This window comes from Mustela lutreola, chromosome 12 (genome assembly GCF_030435805.1).
Source record: "Mustela lutreola isolate mMusLut2 chromosome 12, mMusLut2.pri, whole genome shotgun sequence".
In the NCBI taxonomy this organism is placed as follows: Eukaryota; Metazoa; Chordata; class Mammalia; order Carnivora; family Mustelidae; genus Mustela; species Mustela lutreola.
Genome location: NC_081301.1, coordinates 22,432,389 through 22,457,438, shown reverse-complemented (window position 1 = coordinate 22,457,438; position 25,050 = coordinate 22,432,389). Strand labels below are relative to the sequence as shown.

Genomic DNA, 25,050 nt, shown 5'->3' with positions numbered 1-25,050 from the left:
CAGGACCAGCGCCCCCCCCCCCCCGGGGATCTTGTTTTTTTGGTGCAGAGAGGAGCACCTCTGCTTCTTTTCTGCCTCATGTACTTAGAACATCTAGACCCAAAGATTTAAAGATTAGGGGCCCTAGAACATTCCATCCTTGACCCTGTGGTGAGGGCAGGCTTCATTTGGGTTCTAGGCAGATAAGCAGTTGGACCCTATGGACACAGTACACACCCTCCTCTCCCCCATGAAAGTTTCATGAAAGTTCCCCCTGGCCCCCAACCCTGGTGGTGGGGCTTTGGGCTAGAAAAAAGCAAAGCATCACTAATCATACTTAAGATCTCTATGAAAAAGGGACAAAGCTTTTTTGGAACCAAAATGCTCTTATACTCATCATGTCTCAGTCTCTTTGATTTTGAGACCTATAATTTCCATAACACTTCTCCAGTCACCATTTCACCGGGAGGTTACATTCCAGAACGGGGAGCAGGCAATGAACAAGAATGAGCTACCGTGGGGCGCCTGGGTGGCTCAGTGGGTTAAAGACTCTGCCTTCAGCTCAGGTCATGATCCCAGGGTCCTGGGATCGAGCCTCGCATCGGGCTCTCTGCTCAGCGGGGAGCCTGCTTCCCTTCCTCTCTCTCTGCCTGCCTCTCTGCCTGCTTGTGATCTCTGTCAAATAAATAAATAAAATCTTAAAAAAAAAAAAAAAGAATGAGCTACAGCGACAGAGAGATGATTCAGATGAAAAGAGAGAAGAAGAGCACAGAAATACACAGAAGAACCCTGGGCTCCCCATCTCTCTCCTCTTCCTGTTTCTGACTGCATGCAAAAGCTGGTTATCTTTCTGTCTTTGGATTCTATGAACCAAGTGATACTCTGCATGCCTCTAACAGTGCTTGGCACAGAGTAGGTGCTCAATAAATATTTACTGAATGATTAAAACTGTCCTTTTCTCTTAAGCTGGCATCTGTTGGCTTCTGCTACTCTATGTTCCAAAGAATAGTAAGATTCTGTCAAAATCTTAGTCATCAGTAGCTAGGGAAAGCTGGCTCCATTCTATGACTTCAGAACTCCAGAGTTCCTCTGATGGAAACCCCGTGTGGGAATGGTTGGTGTGAGAAGCAGCTGTCTTCTCTGGGGACTTAAATGTCTGAGCTGTCTCAGTTAACAACAATAACAAAAACATTATAGATAGTAAAAGGACTTTCCAGCTTTTGTGTGTACATGTGGATTTTTTTTTTTTTAATTATAAAAGAATCTTAGAAAGGCACTGGGGGAGAGAAAAACGACACCATTCTAATACAAAAGAATGCATCAGAGAAGAATTCTGTACCACAAGAGATGGGTCAATTAGCACTGGCTTCTATGTATTTGCAGTACACTAGGGAAAGAGGGCACTTGTTTCTTGATCACTGTGAAGAATTTCATCTTTGGCAATCTCTGGAAAGCCTTCTTAATGACATGGTATCACTTAGCTATGCAGGGCTTGTTGTGGAGGTCATAAAAACATTGCCTAAGAAATGTGCACTGAAAGAAGAAAGGCTAAGTTAGAGAATGGGAGTGATACCACAAGAGCTTTAAGCAATTTTGCAGTGAGATTGCAAAAAGGTGGAATTCAACCGGGAGAGTGTCAGGAGAAAGACCAATGAATGGAGCATGAACAATATTTGCTGCAAATAAAAACACAAACACATTAGCTGCCGCCTTTTAAAATGTTGCAAATGTATTTTATCTTGGAGATCGGCTTACATTAGTTCTCGAATCTTCGCTTCCAATTTTTGAGCATCAGCTCCACAAAATTCAAAAATCTGTTTACAAACACACAAGGGGAAATACGTATTGGTTTAAATATTTGCAAAGATGTTAAAGCTTTGAGTTTTGTTCCTGTTAAATTATCCTCTACTCATTTCCGTTGTCTGAAAGATACTTAGAATATAAGTACACATTTAACACATTAAACTCATGGTGTTTCAATTACTTGGCACATTTCCAAAAATCGTTTATGCTAATGTTTTGTCAGATTTATAGAATTCTTCACAATAGTCTTCTAAACCGAGCTCTAAAACATATAGTGTGTTAGAAATGAGAAAACTCAATCACTGAAACCTCTCAGAGACTTTATACATTGGTCTTAAGGACTTGTTAATTCATACACGATTTCTTGAAATCAAGTGAGATGTAATTTCCCATGCCCTGACCTTTGCACAGATCATAGTATTATAAACAACTGATTCTAAGCAGCGCATATTCTTTCCAAATTGTCACATCTCTGTCTCAGGATACATCTCATAGTGGATGGTATATTTTATTTGGAACACTTTCCAGTGGTATGTAATATAATAGGTGCGTCTGTCAATGTGTGACTTAGATTTGATTGAAATATGGAAGTTTAAGACCCTTACCATGCATTATCACGTTAGTACCAATAGTATGATGTGCTTGTAGAGAAGGCAGAATGTGGGTTAACTGAGGACAGGGTTAGCTGAAGACTTGAGTTTCCAGTGAGGGAGGTTTCAGCTGCCAGAAATGGTGTTAGGACTTTGGGACAGGGGTTGGAAAGTTGTAGAACAACTTCAATGCTCCATGTCTAGCAGAGAAGAAACCATCCCTGCTTCTAATGATTCTGCTTCCCCAGGCAGCAGCATTCTCTCTGGGGGCCGCCTGTGAGCATGATGGTACATTCCATTTCTTGAAAGTAGACCCCAGTGTGCCCCAGACTTGAGACTCCATCTTGATCCCATTTTCACTTACCGGCTTGCTCACGATTCCACTTCCATTACAGCAAAAGGCTCTTTTGAGTCTCGAGAATAGGGTTACCTAAGTGTGGGTGCAGAATTTCATGATTTATCTGAGTTGCCTGGTTTGTACCCATTCCCTCTATAAATAGTTCTCGTGGCACTGGCTGGCGGGGAGGAAGAGGTCAGAAAGGATCTACAAAATGTTTCATTTCTAAGAGTCGGGTGGCAGGTGGATGGTATCTAGAAGCATGAAGGGAGTTTCTGAAATCTTCTGAGCCCAGGGCAGGTCACAAGACAAGAACCCCTGGCAGGAACATGGGCAGGTTTTGGCCACCTGAATGTGGGATTTGGCCAACAGTTTTCCGAAGTGATTTGATCGATTTCTATTCCCCCAAAAGAGGATGAACGTTCTGGGTGTTCCATATGCTTGACAACACCTGGTATTGTCCATTCTTTTTTATGTTAGTCATTCTGGTAGCTTTAGGGGACATTAAATTTATCACCAGATTCCATGGATTTTATCTCATGAACTTTCCCTCGAACTGACTTTAGCAACAGCATACGATCTGTCTGTCTCTAGTCCTATGTCCCTTAGTTCCCTTCCCCCTTGAAGATCAAAACCACAAATCTAGTCTTTGTAAAATTCTTCAAGGTTTCTTCACCACCATAAAATCCAAAGTCCTACAGGGATTCCTTGATTTTGTCCTATCTACCTCACTGAAACTCTGACCTCTACATTGGATTCACTTACTTATCTAATTTAACAAATCTTTAATAAGCGTCCACTCTGAGCCAGACCTTATAAACATGCCAGACAAAAGTCCCCTCTGGAGTTCATATTCCAGTGATAACTTTGTACTAATGTATTGTCATCGAAAAATTCCTGATACATACCCACCCTATTTTGTTACTCCCCCTTCTTCCCTTCTTCCTCGCCTGCTAGTTTTAACCATCCTTCAAGATTTAACTCATGAAGTCTCCGTGATCTCCTAGAACTGGGGCATTCCACTATTCAAGAGTCGATTCTGTTACGTCGTCTCCTGCAGTTGACCAAAGATGGGGACTCCGCCTCATGTTTTCCCTCCATACTTCTAGCATCTAGCTAGGAACCTTATACGGAGTGGGTGCTCTGTTAATGGTTTTAGGTCTGATGTGAGCTAAGCTAAGCTGATTTCTGTCACTGAAGTACAAGTCCAAGACTCTGGGTAGTGTTACATTTCAGAGACCAGGTGTTACCTATTTTCTTCTTTGTCCAGTTTGTCAAAAGCAAATGTGAGGTGTTTTCCTGTCTAGCATGGGGCTTTATATACAGGAGCTTCATGTGTGTAGTTAGTGACTGAGGAGCAGCTCAGTGGTAAGAGTTTATGGAATAAGTAGCTTTCTTGTGAAGAGATACACATATAAGGGAACTAGCATATAATTTCTGCTTACAATGTTTTCTCATTTTAATCTGCATGTTGGGCCGTGTCTCTCAAAGGCATGTTCCACTTCTCTCTCCTCAATGCCTTCACTTTATAAGCACTGCTGTCACCTCCCCCCCAGCCCCACACCCATGACTGCTAATGAAAATGACAAGCTCCAGTTTACGGAGCCCAGTGGGATATGGTGCAGGGCAGGGGGTGGGGCTCTCCATGCATTTCAGAACCAACGATGCCCATTATGAAAAATGAGCATCTTTCATTATGAACTTCTTTTTAAAAAGATTTTATTTTTAAGTAATCTCAGTGCCCAATGTGGGGCTCTAACTCACAACCCTGAGATCAAGAGTCACACACTCCACCAACTGAGCCAGCCAGGCACCCCTTATTATGAACATTTTCAAACACACACACACACACACACACACACACACACACACAGTAATAAAGTGACTCCCGACCCGCCATTGACCCATCACTCAGGTCCAACCAGAGGCATCTTTTTCCCCAGTCAATCACCTATAAAAAGTATATTACTATTACTGAGAAAATGCAAAAGATTCAAAGACAAGGGTCCCTTCCTAACAAACGGACTTCTGAGAGTACCAATTAAGGAGTTTAATGATGTATTCATAGAATCATTATAATAAAACACTTTGGACATTTGATAGGCAATGTGGTCCAGTGAATACTGAAGTTAGGTTTGGACCAGCTGACTGAAAGCTTGCCAATTTTCCAGACTTCTTTACTGAGTTAAAAGCAACAACAGAATCCTCAAAGCAACAATAACAACACAAACAAAAGAGCCCAAACCACCAACCAACACAAGACACTTTTTGGGGAGAAGGCTGTAGCAATGTTCATACATACAATATAATTTCATTAGCTGTAATAGTAGGATGTTCCTTTTCTTCCTTACAAAGGGCTTGCTAAGGCATTAAATCTTACTAATGAGATGGGAGGAATATGTCTAGCAAGAGAATGGTGAAAAGCACCTCCACCTGCTGAGAGCTGGACGGTGTTAATTACTTTTTGATCCCATCTTTGCTTCTTTCTCTGATTCAACCAGACCCATGCCTTGCCCTGAATCGACCTCATCATGGTGCAGGTGTTTGCACACTTCCCCCTGGACTTTCACAAGGCTGTTGTAAGGCAGACTTTGCAAAGGCGAGCAGCTCAGTTGTGGTTTTCGGAGTTTAGCAAAGTCAAACCAAGAAGGCGGGGCCTCTTAGAAACAGTCTGTTTCCAACAGCTTGAATTTATATGCATTTGGATTCAAGATGAAAATATGAAAGCAATCTATTATCTCTTTTTTTCGAAGCTACACTGGCCTTCTTCTCAATTTGTTCCAGCAGTGAGATTTCAAGAAAACACTAATTTGGTTTCATTTTCTTATAGCTGGCTTAGAAACTCCAGCTGCATACCTATTTCTCAAGCATGAGTGGCATAAATACTATTTTTCTCCTTCTATGTTGGAGGTTGACAAACTTTTTTTGGAACGGGCCTGATACCTGTTTCAGGCTTTGCAGGTCATATCCTATGTGTTGAAACTCCTCAGCTCTACTACATATAGTGTGATAGTGGTCAAAGGCAATATTTAAACAAATGGTCATGACTGCGTTTCAGTAAAACTTTATTTCCAAAAGCTGGTAGAGGGTCAGATTTGACCCTGGGGCCACAGTTTGCCAAGCCTTAGCCTACTGCCATCAGTTGAAGGTGTTGAGCACACGCGTGAAGCTGCCTGAGAACTCCTCTCTCAGTACAATGTTGTTTTCTGTTGAAGGGAGAAAGGGGCATGAGTCTAATGTTGTGGGGATTTATCCTACGCCACACTGAGAATCATGAAAAGTGATTTTGGTCTCTGGCCGTAAGAGATGCCATTCTGCCCATTACCAGAAGAATAGGATGAAAATTTGTTCATGGGGATAATAATGGTTTTGGAGCCATTCTCTTCAATGACCTATACTCCTGTTCTCATGTTCCCACTGGAAGATCTGCTCAACTTTCCAATACTGGGAAATCCCTTCACCGACTTATCCCCAGCTTGAGGTGAATATATCAGTTGAGCCTAGATAAAGGTATGAGTTCATGATTATCCTCTCCCTTTCTGGGGGTGTTCTGCCCAAGGGACAGGTCTGCTCTCCGCCCACTGTCCTTCCTTTTCTAGAAAGCACCTCTGAAGCAGGCCTCACAGAGGTCTAGAAGGCTATCATCACCCTGTGTCCTCACTTTTGGAGCATGACAGTTGAGAAAAGCAGCACTATCTCCTCCACTTAGGTGGGTAAGTTTCTCCTCCGCGGTCCAAGATTCTCTCTTAGATGGGCCATCTCAAAGTCTAGGCTTCAGGGGAACAGGAGAAAGTCTGTTGACCTGAGCCTAAGCCATGTTCTGTAATTAGCACAATTTAGTGTTATTACAACTTACAATAAAGGTGATATTTTGATTTTCCACATGACTCTGTGTGAGAAGAATTAACACAGCAGGTCTGGTTCCTTATTTCTTGCTTGTCTCCAAGGGAACCATGATTGATCCTTCATCAGTGCCCCAGAGACTATTATGTACCCTCCCCCCACCAAAGTATTCTTTGTATCAATAATTGATGATTTTGTTATATATATCTGGAGTGATGGACCATGCCACACTGGCTAGCTTGGCATAAACATCAATATTGATGACTTGCACCTGGTTTTATTGTTGGGGTCCTAGTCTCCATTGTTATAGGTGGTTGTGTAGCAATGGTTGCTTAGCAAGATGTGTCTACATGGCCAGTCCCCACATAAAGGCCTCAGACCCTGAATGTCAAAAGAGCATCCCTAGGCAGAAACAGTCCACAGATGTCCTTGAAGTGCACTATTAAAGAGAGAGCGAGCACTCCTATGTGTCCCCAGCCAAGGAAGAACATCAGAAGTTTGTGCTGGACCTTTCTGGACTCTACCAATGCATATCTTTTTCCTGAATTTTTGCTCTATATTTTCTGTTATAATAAATCTTAGCTATAAGTATAACCTGCTATTGAGTCTTGTAAGTCCTTCTGGCCGATCACTGAATGAAGTACTCCTACATTTCAATGATTTAAACTTTAGATTACAGAGCTTGGAGGAGGATGTAAAATTTAAGGGGTTCCCAGAACTCGGTAACTAAGATAAATAATATTTTAATATATATTTTAAAAGTCAAACATTAATGCAAAAAATCCATCATGAATAAAATATCAAAGATTCAAATAAAGACAGGTTTCCACCCTATACCTGCAATCACCAGCCTCACTCTAATCCCTGCCCTGGAGACAAGAGGTGTACAAGTAATTACTGTCTATGAATTGCAAATATCTAGAGCAGTATCTTTAGCAATGGTGCCAAATGGTGATAAATGCTTGCTGCTCCTCTCTCTTTCTTTCCCTCTATCTCACTTAGTTCTTGCCCCTCCCAGTCAATTAATCTCTGCTGATGTATCAGCTGCTTATGGGCCTGACATATAACCCCTAGACACTATGGGAGAGAGTGCTTTTATTTTCCCTCAGGTAGAAACCCTCTGTGTCGTAACAACATCCTTAACAGTTTGAATATCCCTGGGCAAAAAACTCTTAAATGCTAAGATGACTTAGCTTAAATGGATATCATAGTTATTTCGAAGAGTTTTAGAGGTCTCTCCTAACCACTGCTTCCAAGTTTCTATTTATTCGTAGATTTTCAAGGAGATAGGGGCACAGACAGATTCTGGGGCTCTAGCAATAACCTTATTTTATAATATGTACCAAGTCTAGTGCTAAAGCATTTATATACATTATCACAACTTTTCGTGACAACAGTTCAAAGATACATGATACAGTCCTCATTTCAAAGGGAGGGAAACTGGATTCAAGGTGGTGAAGGCACATTCCCAAGGTCACACAATAATAAAAGGCAGACCTGGGGTTCAACCCACAGGTGCCTGACTCCAGAGACAGCAAAAACTAGCCACAGACATTCTTTTGGGCAATCAAGTACTATCTTTTATGAACTTGAACAGTGAGTATTTGGGAGGGTGATTCTCCAAGGACCACCATCCTCCTCACTTTCTATTATCTCACTTATTGTCCCTGCCTGGCTCTCGAAGAAACCAATCCTGTCCTCTCCCGAGCACCCCATGGTGCTGCCCCTTGGGGATTTTTATACCAACTTGAAGGAGGGAGCACACTGAAATGACTTCTATGTCATCTGAGCAGGAGCCCTGCTGTTCACAGGCACAGGGACAGGAACTTCCCCTGACTCGATGTGAGCATAGGAGCTCTTAGTTCTTCAGAATTATTCATTTGTAAACAGCTCACTTATTAGCATCTATGTCCCTATATCCTATGGCTCTTATGAGTAGATTAAAGTGCTTTGAGGAGCCATTTATTCTCACATCAAAAAATGAAAGAGGGAACAGATTTCTGATGTTGGCCCATGTTTAAGCAGTTGGCCAAGAGTTGCTAAGTCTTCCTTTATGCTATTCCACTGATATGTCAACGTTGGTCTGGAATCAATGTTATTAGCCCAGGGGATCTCCTGATGGGCTTCAGAGGCTCAATGAATAACTAGTATCATATGCACATTGCAGTTTATGTATTTTTCTACTTATAATAGAATACACTATAATATTCTGGTTAGGGATAGTATAATAGTTCGTATAATAGAATACACTATAATATTCTGGTTTTGGATGGCCCCTCTGAAAGACACTGTGGATTTTTTTTTTTTTAAACAATAGTTAATCTTACTGGAACAGGATGTGGGTGTCCCAGGTGGAAACACGAAGGAATACAGCAGGAAGAAACAACCCTACCTTATTTATTGCCTAGAATTTGCTTTCATTGTCTTTCACCCCAACAGTGTGAAGTAATTACAACTGTTGTTTATAGTGCATCCCTGCTAGGGGGCCATCCAAATCTGCCTGGAAACTTCCAGCAACACATAATGCCTCTTATCTACTGAGACCCTGAGTCATGGTTATGTAGTTTTATCTGCTTCAGTTTTTTAAAGTTTTATTTGTTTATATTTTATGTATCTTTGAAAATAGTTGAAATGAGCTAGAATCAAGGGCAAGATAAAGTGACACCACCATTCAAGTACGATTCGGTATGGAGATGGCAATTAAGGGAATGCCAGGAAACTGCAGATAAGGGGGAGGCTATTGTATTTGAGTAAAGGAAGTAATCTTGAGATTATTGGCAGCAATCATAAAAGAGAAACCCGGGGGATTCCCTAAACCATCTGATCTAATGCAAGGGAGTGGATCATATTTTTGAGGGCAGCAAACATTTTCCTAAGTCTGTTCTATGAGGAATTATCGCAGGGCTTTTTATACAATGTACATTTAAAAAGGCATAATGGATCGTGGCTCTTTGCCAGACGTTTTACCAGAAATGTGAGTACCTTTCTTATAACATCCCTTAATAGAAACTGGATTCTAGGCTTTTTTTTTTTTTTTTTTAAATACTAGATAAATGCTATTTAACTGCTTTCCTAAGTCAATTTTTAGTTGCACTGTCCCAGGTGAAAGAGAGATGGAAGTGGTCTCAAAGAAATGAACTTAATCTTTTTCCACTCCAAGGAAAACAATAAATGTCATTGGTAGCTTTCCTAGTCAGTTCTATTGAGAGAGGAGGGAAATTCACAGAGACTGGTCCTTTTGCACAGTTACGCTCAATTTTCTCTGGTTCCAGTGATTTTCCTGTACAGACCATTACAGGATAGAACCTGGGGGCATTTCAGAGGTCTCAGGCTTTGACTGCAGCTCTGGATGCAATGGAAGAGGTGGGGGAACCCTCCAGAAGCCCTATACGGATCTCAGATATGAAATGCTGGGGATTGAGTCAAAGAGGTAAAGGAATTTGTAATACCATATCTTTAGGATTTCTGTCTCCGTATTTTTTCTGCTGTTGTCTTTTGCACAGATGGTTATTCCTTGTCAAATGGAAGCCAGCATTGCCAATCTTCTCTGCAGGTTTTCAAATGATATCTAAATTGACCCAAGTATGACTCTTTGTGGAAATACGATCATACATACAAAGTTTAGAAGTAGACTTATTTGTATATTATGACGTGAATGATCTCAAGTTGTTGTTTTTTAAATAACTCCATAACCAAGATGCTAAGTTAGTAATATTTAATGAGACCCTCAATTCTCAAGAACATTTCTTAGGACATGGGTATCCATGTTATAATCAGAGGCTGGCTAACTCTGGAATTAAAATAGAGGGAGAGGCAGGTCAGCTTAATGCATGGTGTCATCAATTCAGTTAATTTTCTTTTCCATCAGCTAACTGGCATAAAACTCAAATTTGAGATCCTTCATGATGCCTAGAATACAGGCATTTTGTTCTAACCCTTCAAAAGGGATCTGTCCCTATAGAAACCAGTTTAGAAAAAATTAATATAAGAGGTCACCCCACCCCCAACTGAAAGTTCTTCTACTTCCATATAGAACTGAGACCAAACAGGGTCAAGCCTTTCCTCAAAAGCATAGCTATGGATTTGCTCAAGAGCTTAAGACACATAATCAGCTGAGCACCCAAAGTTTTGTTTCATAAAATGGAGAGCAAACTGTTGAGTTGTGACAAACCTTAAGCAGTATCATCTGCAGAAGAGATGAAACCAGAAAGCTGTTCTGGGCTGAAGAGAAACCCTTCCTGAGTCAGACTGGTATGAGGACAGAACGAGGAGGGGAGGCAGAGCTGGCAGTGGGTTGCAGGCCAAAGACAGCGGCTTTCATTTACTCTTTCATTTGTTCATTGGCTCATGAATCAAACATGGAATGAGTATTTTCTACCCAGGGGGATTCTTCTACATACTGACATCAACTCCTCCAGGTGCTTGGAATAGTATGACAAAAATACATGAAGTTAAGGTCTGAGTCAAACAGAAATGGACTTAGAAAAGTAGATTGGGTCAAAATTGTGAACAAATTTGAATGTCAGACTTGAATATGAGTGTTTAGTCTTGATTTTGCAGACAGCGGAGGGGAAGGGCATCCAATTTTAAATAAGAAAATGACAGACATGGAGCTGTGCCAGGATCTATTTAGGAAAGAAGACAGAGCTACGGTGTGAACTTGGGGTGGAGGAGGGCTATCACACTTGTTTACGTTAAAGGTAGTTATAGCTGGAATTATAAGTAGGGATGAAATTACTAAAGGAGAAGAAGTAGAATGGGAAAGAGAACCTTCGTAAACACTTATATTTTCAGACAGTAGGAGATAAGCCAGAGGAGAGCTGGGGGAAAGGATCAGGCATAGGTGCCAAAAGAGGAGGAAATTTCTAAAATATAGAACCTAATTAGTTAATGGTGCTTTTGTGTAATCAAGGAATACAAGGGTTGAGAAATGGCTATTTGAATTAGGTGCTGGAAGATCCTTGGTGACTTTTAAAAGAGCAGAGGAAGGAATAAATTATAAATGAGAATTGAAGGCAGTAAATATATTCTACTTTTTCAAGAGTTAGATCATGAATAGTTTGATCATTGATTTTTTTGTCATTAGAAATTTTTTGGTTGCAAGCGACAGCAAAAGCAACCCCAGATTTACATAACTAAAGAATCTGCAGGGGTAGTACAGGCTTCAGGCATGGATAGCTTCAGGGTTCAAACAATGCCACTGGTGTTTCTGGTCTGAATTTGCTCTTTTGATGTATGGTGGCTTCTTTTTCAAGATCCCTATGGTGGCAAGCTAGTTGTATACCATCAGCGTCACATCTCCCCAAGTTCAAATCCAGTGAAATTGAAAAAGAAGGCTTTTACTTAGCTACTTAAGCCAAGTCTTACAATTAGCTCTGGTAGGGCTTGGATTGGCTTGACTGGAGTCAAGGGGCTATTCTTTTTTTTTTTTTTTAATTTTATTTATTTATTTGACAGAGAGAAATCACAAGTAGACGGAGAGGCAGGCAGAGAGAGAGAGGGAAGCAGGCTCCCTGCCGAGCAGAAAACCTGATGCGGGACTCGATCCCAGGACCCTGAGATCATGACCTGAGCCGAAGGCAGCGGCTTAACCCACTAAGCCACCCAGGTGCCCTCAAGGGGCTATTCTTGATGGGGATGGAGTTCACTCACAGATCTAGGCCTGGAGATGGAGCCTTAAGGAAGCACATGGATCAAGAATGGGAAGGGGCATGGTAACCTGGAGGAAAATCAAAGAACTCTTGATAGAGAATGAAGAATGGAAGTCGGTAGCAAAAACGAGTGTCCAAACACCAGGTCTAAAAGAAGGTAGCTGATTGATTGAGGCCTGGAGCACAAGGGAGAGAATGCAATCAAGGTACGATGGATGAAATCCTTTCAAAAGAAGGAAGCATTTTCATTTCTGAGATGGAAGAGAAGAAGATAAAAAATGGCACAGAAACAATCTGATCTATGGGGGACAGGGAGTTGGGGATACATAGGCTAATAGTTTCAATTTTCAAGTAAACACTCAAGAGAGGGAATAGGTAGTGTTAATTCTTTTTGAAGAATTATTTGTATCTATTGCACCAATTATGTTATAGCAAATACCCAACAAATAGAAGCTAAAAATGAAATTCCATTGCTAGCCTACGAACTGCTTTCACTTTTTATGTTGTAGACACAATCTTCCCCAAAGTTTAAGCCTGAATATTTTTGCTTTACATATGTTCTTCCTAACACTTTTAATCGCACACACTTTCATACAGTAGATGTAACACAAATCCTTTTAGCAGGTCTACTAGAAAAGACATTGAGCTTGCTTTTGTATTTTGTTAGAAGTAATGCTACAATTACTATACACTTAGGGACTTATTTTTCCTTGAGGTATTTTCATAGCAAAGGTTTCCAAGGATAGATAATTGTGTGAAAGGGAATCAACAGTTTGTTCCTCTTAAGCATGTTGCAAAGCTACTTTTCATAAGGTATGTACAATTGTCAATGCTCCCAGCCATATGTGGAATTACTACTTTCAACACACGTGAAATATTTCAGACATTTTATTTCATTAATATCTTTGTGATAACAACTACCGTAACATGCTCAGCACTTATGCATGTCAGGATGGGTCTACAAACTTGAGTCATATTAATTCATTTAATTCTCTCAACACCCTTTGAGGGTAGAAACTTAATGATCTTTGTTTCTACAGATAAGGAAATTAAGATCAAAGAGGCTTTTAAGTGAAGTGCTACAAAGTGGTAGATCAGGTATTTGAACCACGGAAACCTATATCCAGAGCCCACATGCTTAACTACTAGGCTCTTCTGCCTTGTGATTGTCTTTGATTAATATTTACCCAAGTATTGCCAACAATTTGTATACATTTGTGTGAGAATTTCATCATGTCGTTTTCTGTAAGTTTCTTTTTTGGTGGTTCTGCCCCATCAAAAGGATAAGATAGGGACAATCGTGAGATATTTCTTATGGATTTGGATATCTCAGACTGTCTGAATGAGAATATTTATTACAATTCATGCATTTTTTGTACTCCTTGCCAATATGGAAAGTTCAGAAACTAAGAATTCCATTGGTAAATATTAAAAATAAATGCCGTTGTTTCATCCATCCTGGATGCCCCAGGCCTTTTTTTAGATTCTGATGATTCTATAATTCAACTCTGCCAGTTACCATGGAAACATACCTTCTGGGCCTTCTTGAACATCTGAAATGTGGGTATGACTTTGACATGATAAATTTGGGCCAAGTCCTGGGAAAGGAATGAAATGGCATGAAGTCACAATTTTGGTATCCACACTCTACACCGAGCCCAGAACTTTGTGACTTCTCAGGAGGCATGTCTGAAAGACCAGGGACAGCTAAGACTTGGTAGATTCTCTTGCCAAGGAATGTCAAAGCTTCTAGGAACGCTACCATAGAAAATGGTTGCTCTCTGAATTCCTGAGCTTTCTCCTCTCAGGGCCCTGGGAGAGGGTTGAGCAATGGAGGCCAAAATAGAACAGATGCCAAAGGACTAAATGAACTCTATTTAGAAGAACTTGTGAAAGATTGCAGAGGGACCCCAGTTGAACCCAATATGGAGACAGCACATTGCAAAGATAAGGAAGAGTAGAGGTACCTTTACAAAGCACACGTGAGACATGGGGTGTTAATACTGGTCTCGCAGTGTCAGTTAGGGTTTATTTGTCTCTTTCTTTTAGGCCTTACTCCCCGCTTCACTGCCTGTGTTTGTGAAAGATGAATCCAAAGTCAAGAAAATATGTCAGAATTGCCATTATTATAATCCATTACAATCTTCTTTCAAATGGCAGTTTTCGTTTATCTGGTTCAAAAGTCAAAAGAAAGGATCAACAGAACTGCACTTCTCTCTCTAATATACATATCATTTTATGGGGGTGAATCCCTCCCCTGCCGCCTATCACACACACACACACATGGATCCACACACATTAAATTATAAATTTCATGACCACAGCAAAGACAACTAATAAATAAATTACTGTTAAAGAAAACTGTGCATTTTGTTTCACCTGAAAAGGGAAAGAGCTATAATCAAAAAGGCAGACAAGAACATGTGTTAGGGAGGATGTAGAGAAATATGGAGAGCCCTCACGCACTGCTGGTGGAAATATAAAATGGCGTAGCTGCTTTAGAAAATGTTTTGCCAGTTTCTCAAAAAGTCAAACATAGAGTTACAATATATGGCAAAAATTCCACCCCAGATAGGTACTCAAGAGAAATGCAAATATAGATATACATGTTATACTATCATTACTCATAAGAGTCAAAAGGTGCAAACAACCCAAAAGTCCATCAACAGCTAAATAATGGCTAAATAAAAGGTGGTGTAGCCACCAATGAAAAGGAATAGAATGTTGATAACATGCTAGAATATAGAGGAACCTTGAAAACTCATGCTAAGTGAAAGAAGCTTGTCATAAATGACCACCTGTTCGACGATTCCATTTATATGAAATGTTCAGAATAAGCAAATCTAACAGAATATAGACTTATGGTTGCCCAGAGTTGGGAGAGAAGGAACTGGGGGTGACCACTAGAGCCTCCAAAGTGTTTTTTGTTTTGTTTTGTTTTTTGGGGTGGTGAAATGTTTTAGAATTGATGACAGTGATGGTTGCACAACTCTGTGAATATAAGAAAGGACAAAGAGATAATGATCCTGGGTGTATTCTGAACGCACAATATATGATTCACCTTCAAGGGCAATTAAACACTGTAACACTTTGATGACGTTTGAAGGAAACGGAGAAATGGAACTTCTATTGTGTTCTGGGAACTATGTCCTATATCTTATGTATTTCATCTCATTTTATATTGTTAAATTTTATTTGTCCTGTTTTACAGATGAAGAAAATGAAGTTTATAAGTGATAAGAAGTCACAAAACTATAAAGAAAAGGATGGGTGCATAACAGATTTTTTGTTATTCTAAAGCTCAGATTTAATCCAGTATATCCAACGATCACTTGTTACTGTTTTTTTCCGAGTTATAAATGGACAAATATTAGGAAGAATAACTTTTCAGATACTTTGTGTATACCGATAAGGCACATTTTTTTTATTTTAAAGATTTTATTTTTTTATTTGACAGATGGAGATACAAGTAGGCAGAGAGGCAGGCCAAGAAAGAGAGGGGGAAGCAGCTCCCTGCTGAGCAGAGAGCCCGACATGGGGTTCAATCCCAGGACCCTGAGATCATGACCTGAGCCAAAGGCAGAGGCTTTAACCCACTGAGCCATCCAGGTGCCCCCCAATAAGGCACATTTTGACTGAGGATATGAGGCTGATTATTTTCGGGTAGAGGGTGTGGAAAGAAGAATCTAAGGAGGGAAATGAAGGAAGGATTTCTTGGAATTCCTGTGATGTTTAAAAAACCCACAAAAAAGCACAAGATATAGCAAGAGGAAAGCAAGGCATATTAATTAAAATGTCTGTAATGCATCGAGTAAAGTTTTAGTAATTGACTAATAATTTACTATAAGGGTAACAACCACTTTTCACCTTGAATGCAATATCACCCAACTAGTATTGTCTGTGTAGAGCAATTCTGCTCAGCGGGATTCTGGGGCAGAGCTGAGAGCAAGTGGAGGAAAACGTTGGGAAGTCTGCCATAGTATGGGAGAGGAGGGGGCAGGAAGAGAGTCACATACTTTCTCACATACTTAAAAATTAATACAAAACATCTAAGAACATTATGAGGAAATTTACTACCAATTAAAAGAAAAAAATTACAAAATTCTACTCGACTTAAAATTGACTATATAATCAATGAGATCACTGAGACAGGACTTTCAAAGACACTGCATTTGGATTTTATGTATCCCCATGGAAGGATCTAAGATTCTTACCCGAGAATCATCCACATCCACATTGGCAAACATTACATTTCGGTACTGCAGAGACATTGCCTTCAAAATAAAGGAAAAAAAAAATTCCCTATTAGCTTAGCATTAATACTAAATCAACATGAGAATTACACACTTTTCTCTTGGCAAAAACAAACCACAAACAAAAAGATTGTTCAAGAGAACTGAGCATCACTCTGGCATTTCACTACTGCCTGGAACTTAAAGCACGAGAGTCAAATATGAGATGATACCAAGGTCAAGTCAAGATCACTGGCAGATTCAGAGGCTAAAGAACCATACTGGAGATCAGAGTTTCAAAGCTGGGAAAGGAAGCGAAGAAATCATGACATGTGGGTCCAGATTTACTCTGCAGGGTGAGGGGACAGAGGAAAGCCACAGCTCTCTTCTGCTTCTGGTTTGTTCTGAAAGCATCTTTGGCAGCAGTGGTGACAAAGGTGTTGATAATGGGTCTGGGAATAATGGATGCAGCGGCAGCCTGTAAATGTCACCCCTTGTGTTTTTTCTTTTCAGACAGCTGTGTTCATACTTTAAGGACACTTAACAGCATCTGGATTTGTCTGCTTTAACATTGTATCTCAGGCATTTCCAGTGACCTATTTCAAATGGGACCTCTCTCTGATGGTATGAGGCATCCAGAGACAATGGAAACTCTTCTGTTGTAGGGATTCTCTTCAGCTGTTGTCTGGAGTTTGTGACCGAAGTGGGAGTTCTTTCTCTGGTGGCCCATCAAGGTTGTGAAAATGGGGAAAAACTCTCAGATAACAGTATTTTTCAGACAGAAGAGAAGCTGATTTTGGTCAGCAGCATCTCTGTGCCTTATAGGAAAATGGGATCACTCATGAACTCTTGGGCAATTGACTTGTACTTCAAAGTTTGAAGATATATGGATGTTCCCCAGTAGGAGTCATGGGAATGAGTTTGACCTATGTGGACATCTAACTGTATTTATGAAGTTTTCAGAGCCTGTCAGGAAATGGATAGGGTTGTGGAAGTTGCCATGTTTGCATCAAGTAGTATGTATACATGGGATAGATATAAGTTCTTTGCTCGGCTGGGTTCCCCTATGGACACTGCCTTCCTTCATTATCCCATTCCATCCACTTATGACCCCATCCCCACCCACTCTTCCTTCTACTCTGTTCTTCCTCGTATGTAGTCTGCTACTATTCGTTTACCTATTCTGTTGATCTTAGCTCTAAAATATCTCCTGAATTTGATCTTCCCTTCTTTCTCCAAAACCACTGCCCTAGTTTTGGAAAACCTATCATTGAGACTGTTGTCACCTTGGGTTATCTGCCGTCAGTCTTTCTCATCCATTTGTGTATAGCACAGCTAAAAATATTCTCTACACTCTCTATTTGACCACAGTAGAATTCTTTTTAAAATTCTTCTGTTTTGACTGTCTACAGCAGCTCATTAAATTATAACACAAGGTCCTTCTTGATTTGGTCTCAACTTTCTGTTTGAAGTTCATTTGTCACCATGCCTCCGTGTAAACTGTAAGTATACCTCACAGAATATTTATTTGTTTTTCCATAATCATACCAAGAAATTTCTCAACAAATATATAACTTCTCCTTTCTCCTGAAAATGCTCTTTTCAGGATGATCCTCTTCACCCAGGGTCAGCAAACTGCACCCCATAGAACAAAGCCAGGTCTCCACATGGTCTTGTAAATTAAATCATATCAGAACACGATTTGCCTGTTCTTTTGTGCATTGCCACTGGATGCTTCTGCACTACAACAGTGAAACTGAGTAGTTACTACAGAGACCACAGGGTCTGCAAACTTGAAAATATTGACTGTCTTGTCCTTTACAGAAGTTTAGCTGGCAAACTTCCATTCCACCTTCCTGCAGAGCCTGGAAAGGAAAAGAGGCAGAGATTCCCTGGGCTCCCTCGCAGCTAGAGTTCTGGATGCAGATTGATTTTTCCCATGAGATACATGCAGGAGAGACATGGAAGGTGGAAGTGAGACAGTAACTACTTTCTTCTTGTCTTTGGATGTTCCTGCTGGAAAGCAAAACTGTGGGTCATGGAAGTGGTTTTTGCTGGAGGCAGCAGCAGAAACCAGACTCAGGCACTGGTGCCCAGACATCAGCTTCCTGGAAGTCCAGAGGCACTTGTGACAGTAGGAGCCTCATGATTCTGGTTCTAATTTCCAATTGATACTCTATTGTCATTTTGTTTTCTTCTTCCAGGGAAGGGGAGTGGCCTTCCATCCCCCTCTTACTTCTGATTATGGCCAAGTTAGGATCCTCAAAGTGGGGTATGTTGTGTTTTGAGAGAATCATTCAAGGAACCTATTAATCTAATATTTCAATAATTTTAAAAGCAATTAATTCCTTGTATTAAAATTCTTTTCTGTTTAATTTGGTTTCTGTTCCCTGCTTTGACCTCTGACTAGTAAAGTAACCTAGAGTAAGTAAAGCCCTTTCTCCCTCCCCTTATGTACTAGAAGTTTAAAAAAATTAAGCACATGGTATTTGAATAATTATCATGCAAAATTTCAAACCTTACAAGAAAGATAAAGGAATCCAAAATTAATACACTTTTGCTGGAGAAAAAAAACTTCTTTGATATGCATCTTTCTGTTTCCCTTTTCTCTCTATATATGTGTGTGTTTATATATATACACGTACATGTATGTGTCTGTTTTACATAAATGGGACCATCCCAGATACATTTTTCTATACTGTACTCTTATCACTTAATACTACATTGTCTTGGGGACAATGTCACTATTCTGTATGGGTCTACTTGATTCTTTTTAACATCTGGACAGTCTTTCAGTATGATTTTGCCAAAATTTATTTTATTTTTTTTTTTTAATTTTTTATAAACATATATTTTTTATATACATATATTTTTATCCCCAGGTCTGTGAATCACCAGGTTTACACACTTCACAGCACTCACCAAATCACATACCCTCCCCAATGTCCATAATCCCACCCCCTTCTCCCCAACCCCCTCCCCCCGGCAACCCTCAGTTTGTTTTGTGAGATTAAGAGTCACTTATGGTTTGTCTCCCTCCCAATCCCATCTTGTTTCATTTATTCTTCTACCCACTTAAGCCTCCATGTTGCATCACCACTTCCTCATATCAGGGAGATCATATGATAGTTGTCTTTCTCTGCTTGACTTATTTCGCTAAGCATGATACGCTCTAGTTCCATCCATGTTGTTGCAAATGGCAAGATTTCATTTCTTTTGATGGCTGCATAGTATTCCATTGTGTATATATACCACATCTTCTTGATCCATTCATCTGTTGATGGACATCTAGGTTCTTTCCATAGTTTGGCTATTGTGGACATTGCTGCTATAAACATTCGGGTGCATGTGTCCCTTTGGATCACTACATTTGTATCTTTAGGGTAAATACCCAATAGTGCAATTGCTGGGTCATAGGGCAGTTCTATTTTCAACATTTTGAGGAGCCTCCATGCTGTTTTCCAGAGTGGCTGCACCAGCTTGCATTCCCACCAACAGTGTAGGAGGGTTCCCCTTTCTCCGCATCCTCGCCAGCATCTGTCATTTCCTGACTTGTTGATTTTAGCCATTCTGACTGGTGTGAGGTGATATCTCATTGTGGTTTTGATTTGTATTTCCCTGATGCCAAGTGATATGGAGCACTTTTTCATGTGTCTGTTGGCCATCTGGATGTCTTCTTTGCAGAAATGTCTGTTCATGTCTTCTGCCCATTTCTTGATTGGATTATTTGTTCTTTGGGTGTTGAGTTTGCTAAGTTCTTTATAGATTCTGGACACTAGTCCTTTATCTGATATGTCGTTTGCAAATATCTTCTCCCATTCTGTCAGTTGTCTTTTGATTTTGTTAACTGTTTCCTTTGCTGTGCAAAAGCTTTTGATCTTGATGAAATCCCAGTAGTTCATTTTTTCCCTTGCTTCCCTTGCCTTTTGCGTTGTTCCTAGGAAGATGTTGCTGCGGCAGAGGTCGAAGAGGTTGCTGCCCGTGTTCTCCTCAAGGATTTTGATGGCCAAAATTTATTTTAAAACTATATTTGCATTAATCTGGATTCCACCAGGAAACAGATGGCACATTCAAATTAGGACCACTTGGGCAGTTTATCTCCAAAGGGCTAACTAGGTCTATAAAAAGTAGGAATGGGTATTGGAAGAGCTACAGGGGCCCGGACAAAACTGTGGCAGAACTGTTATTGCCCTTAGGGCAAAGGTATGAAGAGAGGAGTTACTAAGCCTTCACATTCATTGCACTGTCTGGAAATGTCACATGTTGGCTGTTGGAATTTGATCAGCTTTGACTGTGTGGCATTTGAGTATATTTATACTCTGGAAGCTGAACACTGAACATTTTCTTTCTTCAAGTTTTGAGTGTCAGAATAAAGGGGCCCATGAGATAATAAAATATTTCCTCTGGATAGTCCAATAATTTTTAAGTACAGAATGGATGTTGGGATGTCATGTAGCCAATTTCTGTACTGTCAAAGGTTGTGACTGTGGTTAGAATGAATTCAAGACACTACAACAAAACGTATGATGTACTATATGCTGGCAAAATGAACATTAAAAAAAAAAGAACAGGGAAACAAAAAGAAATTTAAATTTCAAAAAAAAATCCAGTTCAAAGTGAAATGTTAGAAACTTTGCTGAAAAGAGACCATAGTATATTCAGTCGTGTAGAGAAATCAAAACTTCTTTAAATTTGAAGAAATATTTCACAAAATTGACCATAAGTGTGAAACTTCTCCAAGATAAGGAGAAATGAAAATGCTCTGAAGTTCTTTCTGTGGCATGTGACACCAAAAATAAAATGTTAAAAACTTTTAAATGGAGCAGTAAGGAAATTAACCAGATGAAACACTGTATAGACATTAAAGTTATAATCTGGAGACCCTACATAAAGGCAAAAGAATGTGTACATGGAAAAAAGACCCAAATAAAATTATATGATTATAACTAACTAGAATATTTTACTAAAATAGTTTATAAAGTAGAAAAGACATGAAAGAATGTGTAAGACATAAGTTCTGATAATAGGGTTGAAGGATGGGAGAAATCTATTATATTCTAGTTAAAAAAACAAGTATCATTTTTTTTTCATAAACTATTCCAATATTTAGAACTTCTGAACTCTGGAACTTAGGCAAAATGTCATTATTATGAATAATCCATTCATTTGTACCACTGTACCCTTTTGCTCATCTGGATGCTGCTTGCAGAATTAGCCATAGATAAATAGTATTAATCTTCTAGTATGTATACTTACGATCTTATTAGATCTTGGTATGTTATCATCTGGATAATCAGGAAACTTCAAAAAACTATGATTCCATATGGTTTTTAAGTGCAAATTTTTAAGATTGAGAAAATTATTAGGGGATTTAAGATTCCTTCAAAAACTGGGAAATATATACAGGTGATACTTACATGAACAAGAGGACAAATCTTTTGGCAAGGACCACACCATTTTGCTGAGAATTCAACCACCACAAGTTTGCTTCCGGCAGCTTTCAAAAATGTTTTTAATTCATCCTGAGACCAGAGCATAAATGAAATACGCATAATCACTGCATTTCATACAACTTGCAGATAATGACACTTCAGTTCCTGAAAACTTTAATGAGATACTCCACCCTATCATTCTCCAGGAGACATACTTTTCCTAGAAGTCCCTGTGGTCACATATATTTAACTTTCTAAGTATACATAAGTGACTCATAAATCTGCAAAAAGTGATTAGGACTGTATTTACCAAGTGGTGGTTCTTAATGGTAGGTTACCTCTGGGGAGAAATAAGATTGATCAATGAAAGATAAGGGGTGGAAGGTAGTGGTGGATAGTTGTTCAAGGTGGACATCTATATTTGACTTTTTTAACAAGGACCCAAACAGGCATTAATAGTGAAATTTAAAAGAAGAAAAAAAAGTCTAACACCTTGAATCCATTTCTTGTTTTTGTTTTGTTTTGCTTTGGGAGGTAATCATTACCAAAGCTGTAGTCAAACCATACATTTAAAGATTTGAAATTCTTCTCACTGAGAATCTGCAGTGATTTTTCCATCAGCTGTCCAGATCATTTAAGTAAAAGTTTCCCTTTCTAGAACCTCAGGCCATTTTTATCATAACTTCCTTGGCCTCTGACCAGACACCTGGCAAGTACTCATAGAGTGGATGAATGATTTGTTTAGTTGATGAATGATTTGCTAATATGCAGTGTTCCGTATATTATTTTTTTCTTTTCCTTTTCCTTTTCTCACTGGAATAGCACGGACAATAGTAGCTAATTTACTCAGCACCTGGTGTTCTCTTCCTTAATGTTTACTATCACCCTCTGGAATGGGTATTAGTTTTATCTCCATTTTGCAGATAGAATAAAACAAAAGGTTATTAACTTTCTTCCAGTCAACCAGCTGCTTGGGACTGTTAACCTAAGCAGCCTAATCCACAATTCCTTTCCCTAAGCAGTACACAAAATCATCTCCTGAGTTCTTTCTAGTCATGGGGTTCTCTCTCCCTCTCACTGGCCTGAATTCTATCACATACTCATCCCTGGACCGATCATTAAGATGGGGAATGGATCAAGTCAAGCAGGGCCTATCACTGGAATTAGGAATGGGGTTAATTCCATACAAATGGCATACTGCTCTGTAATAGGGGAATCTTGACAATTATGTTGCGATTTGATTTAGTTTCAAGCAGATGAAACAGATGACTGAAGGAAGATATGCTCTCTTTCTTTACCCGTATTCGTCTAGGATGGGGGGGGGGGTGTTACTTAACTCTTTAAAGAGCTAGGCCAAGCTTCCATTTCTTACTTGCTTCTGAAATTATTCAGTAGGTGTCATCCTCACAAGCCCTCAACACCCTCACTTTTCAGCAGATGCTAAGGTGTAAACTGGCCTAGCTGGATCCATGAATTTGACTTGGCTAAAGTCCTCTGAAGAGAATATCCCCATAGGATACACACTGACTCGACAAGTACCTATTAAGACTGATGCTATGCCAAGTAATGAACACACTGCTAGGATACAGCTTGTGCAAAAATAAAAACAACAACAAAAAAAAACCAAAACAGAAAACACTTCTCTGCCTCCATGGAGATAATTTATTTATTTTAGGAGTTTTATTTTTTTGTTTAAGATCTTATTTATTTATTTGACAGAGAGATAGAGCCAGAGAGCACAAGCAAGAGGGAGAGGAAGAAGCAGGCTCCTCACTGAGCAGGAGCCCGACTGGGGGCTCGATGGGGGGCTTGATCCCAGGACCCTGATTATGACGTGAGCTGAAGGCAGGTGCTTAACAATCTGAGCCACCCAGAGCTTATGTTTAGAGGCAGAAGCTGATGGTAAGATCAGTAAGTAAAATACGCTCTGTGCTAGTAATCATTGTTAATAAAAAAAGGAGAAAGATAATGCCAAAAGGAAGGGAATGAGCTGTAAGTCTAGGTGGCCAAGGTTCACCTCGAATAGAAGGGGACATTAGAATACAGATATGCAGGGGACAACAGGCCCTCAGGAGAGGTCTCTGAGGAGGAGACAGGGCATCTCACAGGGTTAGTGAGACCCTGGGTTATTCTGTAAGATTCCCAGAAAATTAAAAAAAAAAAAGCAGCATCACATACAAATATGTGGTATTTTAAAACATTTTCTTATAGCAAATCTACATGGCAATGCCTTCTTTCAATCTGGTTAGCCTCACTTTTGTGACCTTATATATAGCTGCATTTGGGGAAAATGGCAAAAGTCTAAGTCAGAGGGTACTGATGGATAGCAGGCCCAAGCCCTATGCCTCCCCCCTTCCCCCCAGGCCCATGCCTCCTGTAACAGGGCCTGGCACCAGAATGTCTGGGTTCTAAGGCCTTCCCTCATAAATGGTGTAGAACCTTAACCACTCTTACATTTCTTCTTTATAAATAAAGAACTCTCCCTGGCCTATCCATAGATTTTGATTTTTGTCAGTAAAACTGGACAATGGATAGAAAGTGGCTTTATAAAATACCACCTAAGGAATTGTTGACACTGTTGGCTGTCATTTTTCTTACCCTATTCCATAGGCACATCTGAGGTTTCTATTTTCTAGAATAAGAGAAATATACAGACTTTTATTTTCACAGATTGTTCCAGGTGCAGCTAAGGTGGAATCAGTGGGATCAGGTACAGGACAGGATGTGTTAGGAGTTGGCCTGGATTCAGCTAGAGTCAGAGGAAGAAATGAGAATCAGAAAACAAAACCCTTCCGATCGATTTGTTGCTTGGCTACTCTCTAGATAGTGCCATCTCTCGAGCAAGAGAAAAGAGAGCAAGACTTAAAAAAAACAACCAACAACTCCCCTTGCTACAGAGCAGAGCAGTGAAGGAATCCTAATAGAGGAAATTCTTAAGGTTTATCAAATCTGTTCTCAAGGTTGTCTCTTTTGAAATATCAGTGAAGCTATATAAATACTTGCCATGTCTTTAATAATCTGAACCATCATTTCCTGGGAATTGTTGATGAAACCTGCCTGTTGGTTCAGTTGGCTCACAGTAGCAGTCTGTCATGAAAAGATCCTAGCTGGAATAGAAGGGTAACTTCTCTATGATGTCATTAAACATGACATCTCAGAACCCAGAACTTCGGCAGACTTGAA

At 39.8% G+C, this 25,050-nt stretch overlaps 1 protein-coding gene across 3 annotated transcripts; it reads right to left on the bottom strand.

The window, feature by feature from the left end:
* Positions 1-1,666: 1,666 nt before the first annotated feature.
* On the bottom strand, positions 1,667-24,978 carry TXNDC8 (thioredoxin domain containing 8). 3 transcript variants are annotated; one of them, XM_059143165.1, is made up of 6 exons: positions 24,871-24,978; positions 21,853-21,957; positions 16,418-16,477; positions 13,736-13,801; positions 2,737-2,802; positions 1,667-1,793 (listed from the first exon to the last, which is right to left on the bottom strand). In XM_059143165.1, exons 1-6 carry the CDS (start codon positions 24,895-24,897, stop codon positions 1,731-1,733), a joined length of 387 nt encoding a protein of 128 aa, XP_058999148.1. In that variant the 5' UTR covers positions 24,898-24,978; the 3' UTR covers positions 1,667-1,730. The 3 variants fall into 3 exon arrangements, with proteins under 3 accessions (XP_058999148.1, XP_058999149.1, XP_058999150.1); XM_059143166.1 differs by lacking the exon at positions 2,737-2,802 and having other exon boundaries at positions 1,668-1,793; XM_059143167.1 differs by lacking the exons at positions 1,667-1,793; positions 2,737-2,802 and adding an exon at positions 5,764-5,915.
* Between the last annotated feature and the right edge of the window lie 72 nt (positions 24,979-25,050).

What these genes read in the sequence shown, in the direction of transcription:
- TXNDC8 (XM_059143165.1), bottom strand. Translation starts at nt 24,897, where the DNA reads ATGATGGTTCAGATTATTAAAGACATG. An exon ending in TTCAGATTATTAAAGACATG is followed by an intron (nt 21,958 to 24,870) that starts GCAAGTATTTAT and finishes CTCTGGTCTCAG; the next exon opens with GATGAATTAAAAACATTTTT. An exon ending in TGTTCAAGAAGGCCCAGAAG is followed by an intron (nt 2,803 to 13,735) that starts GTATGTTTCCAT and finishes ACCCACACTTAG; the next exon opens with GTAACCCTATTCTCGAGACT.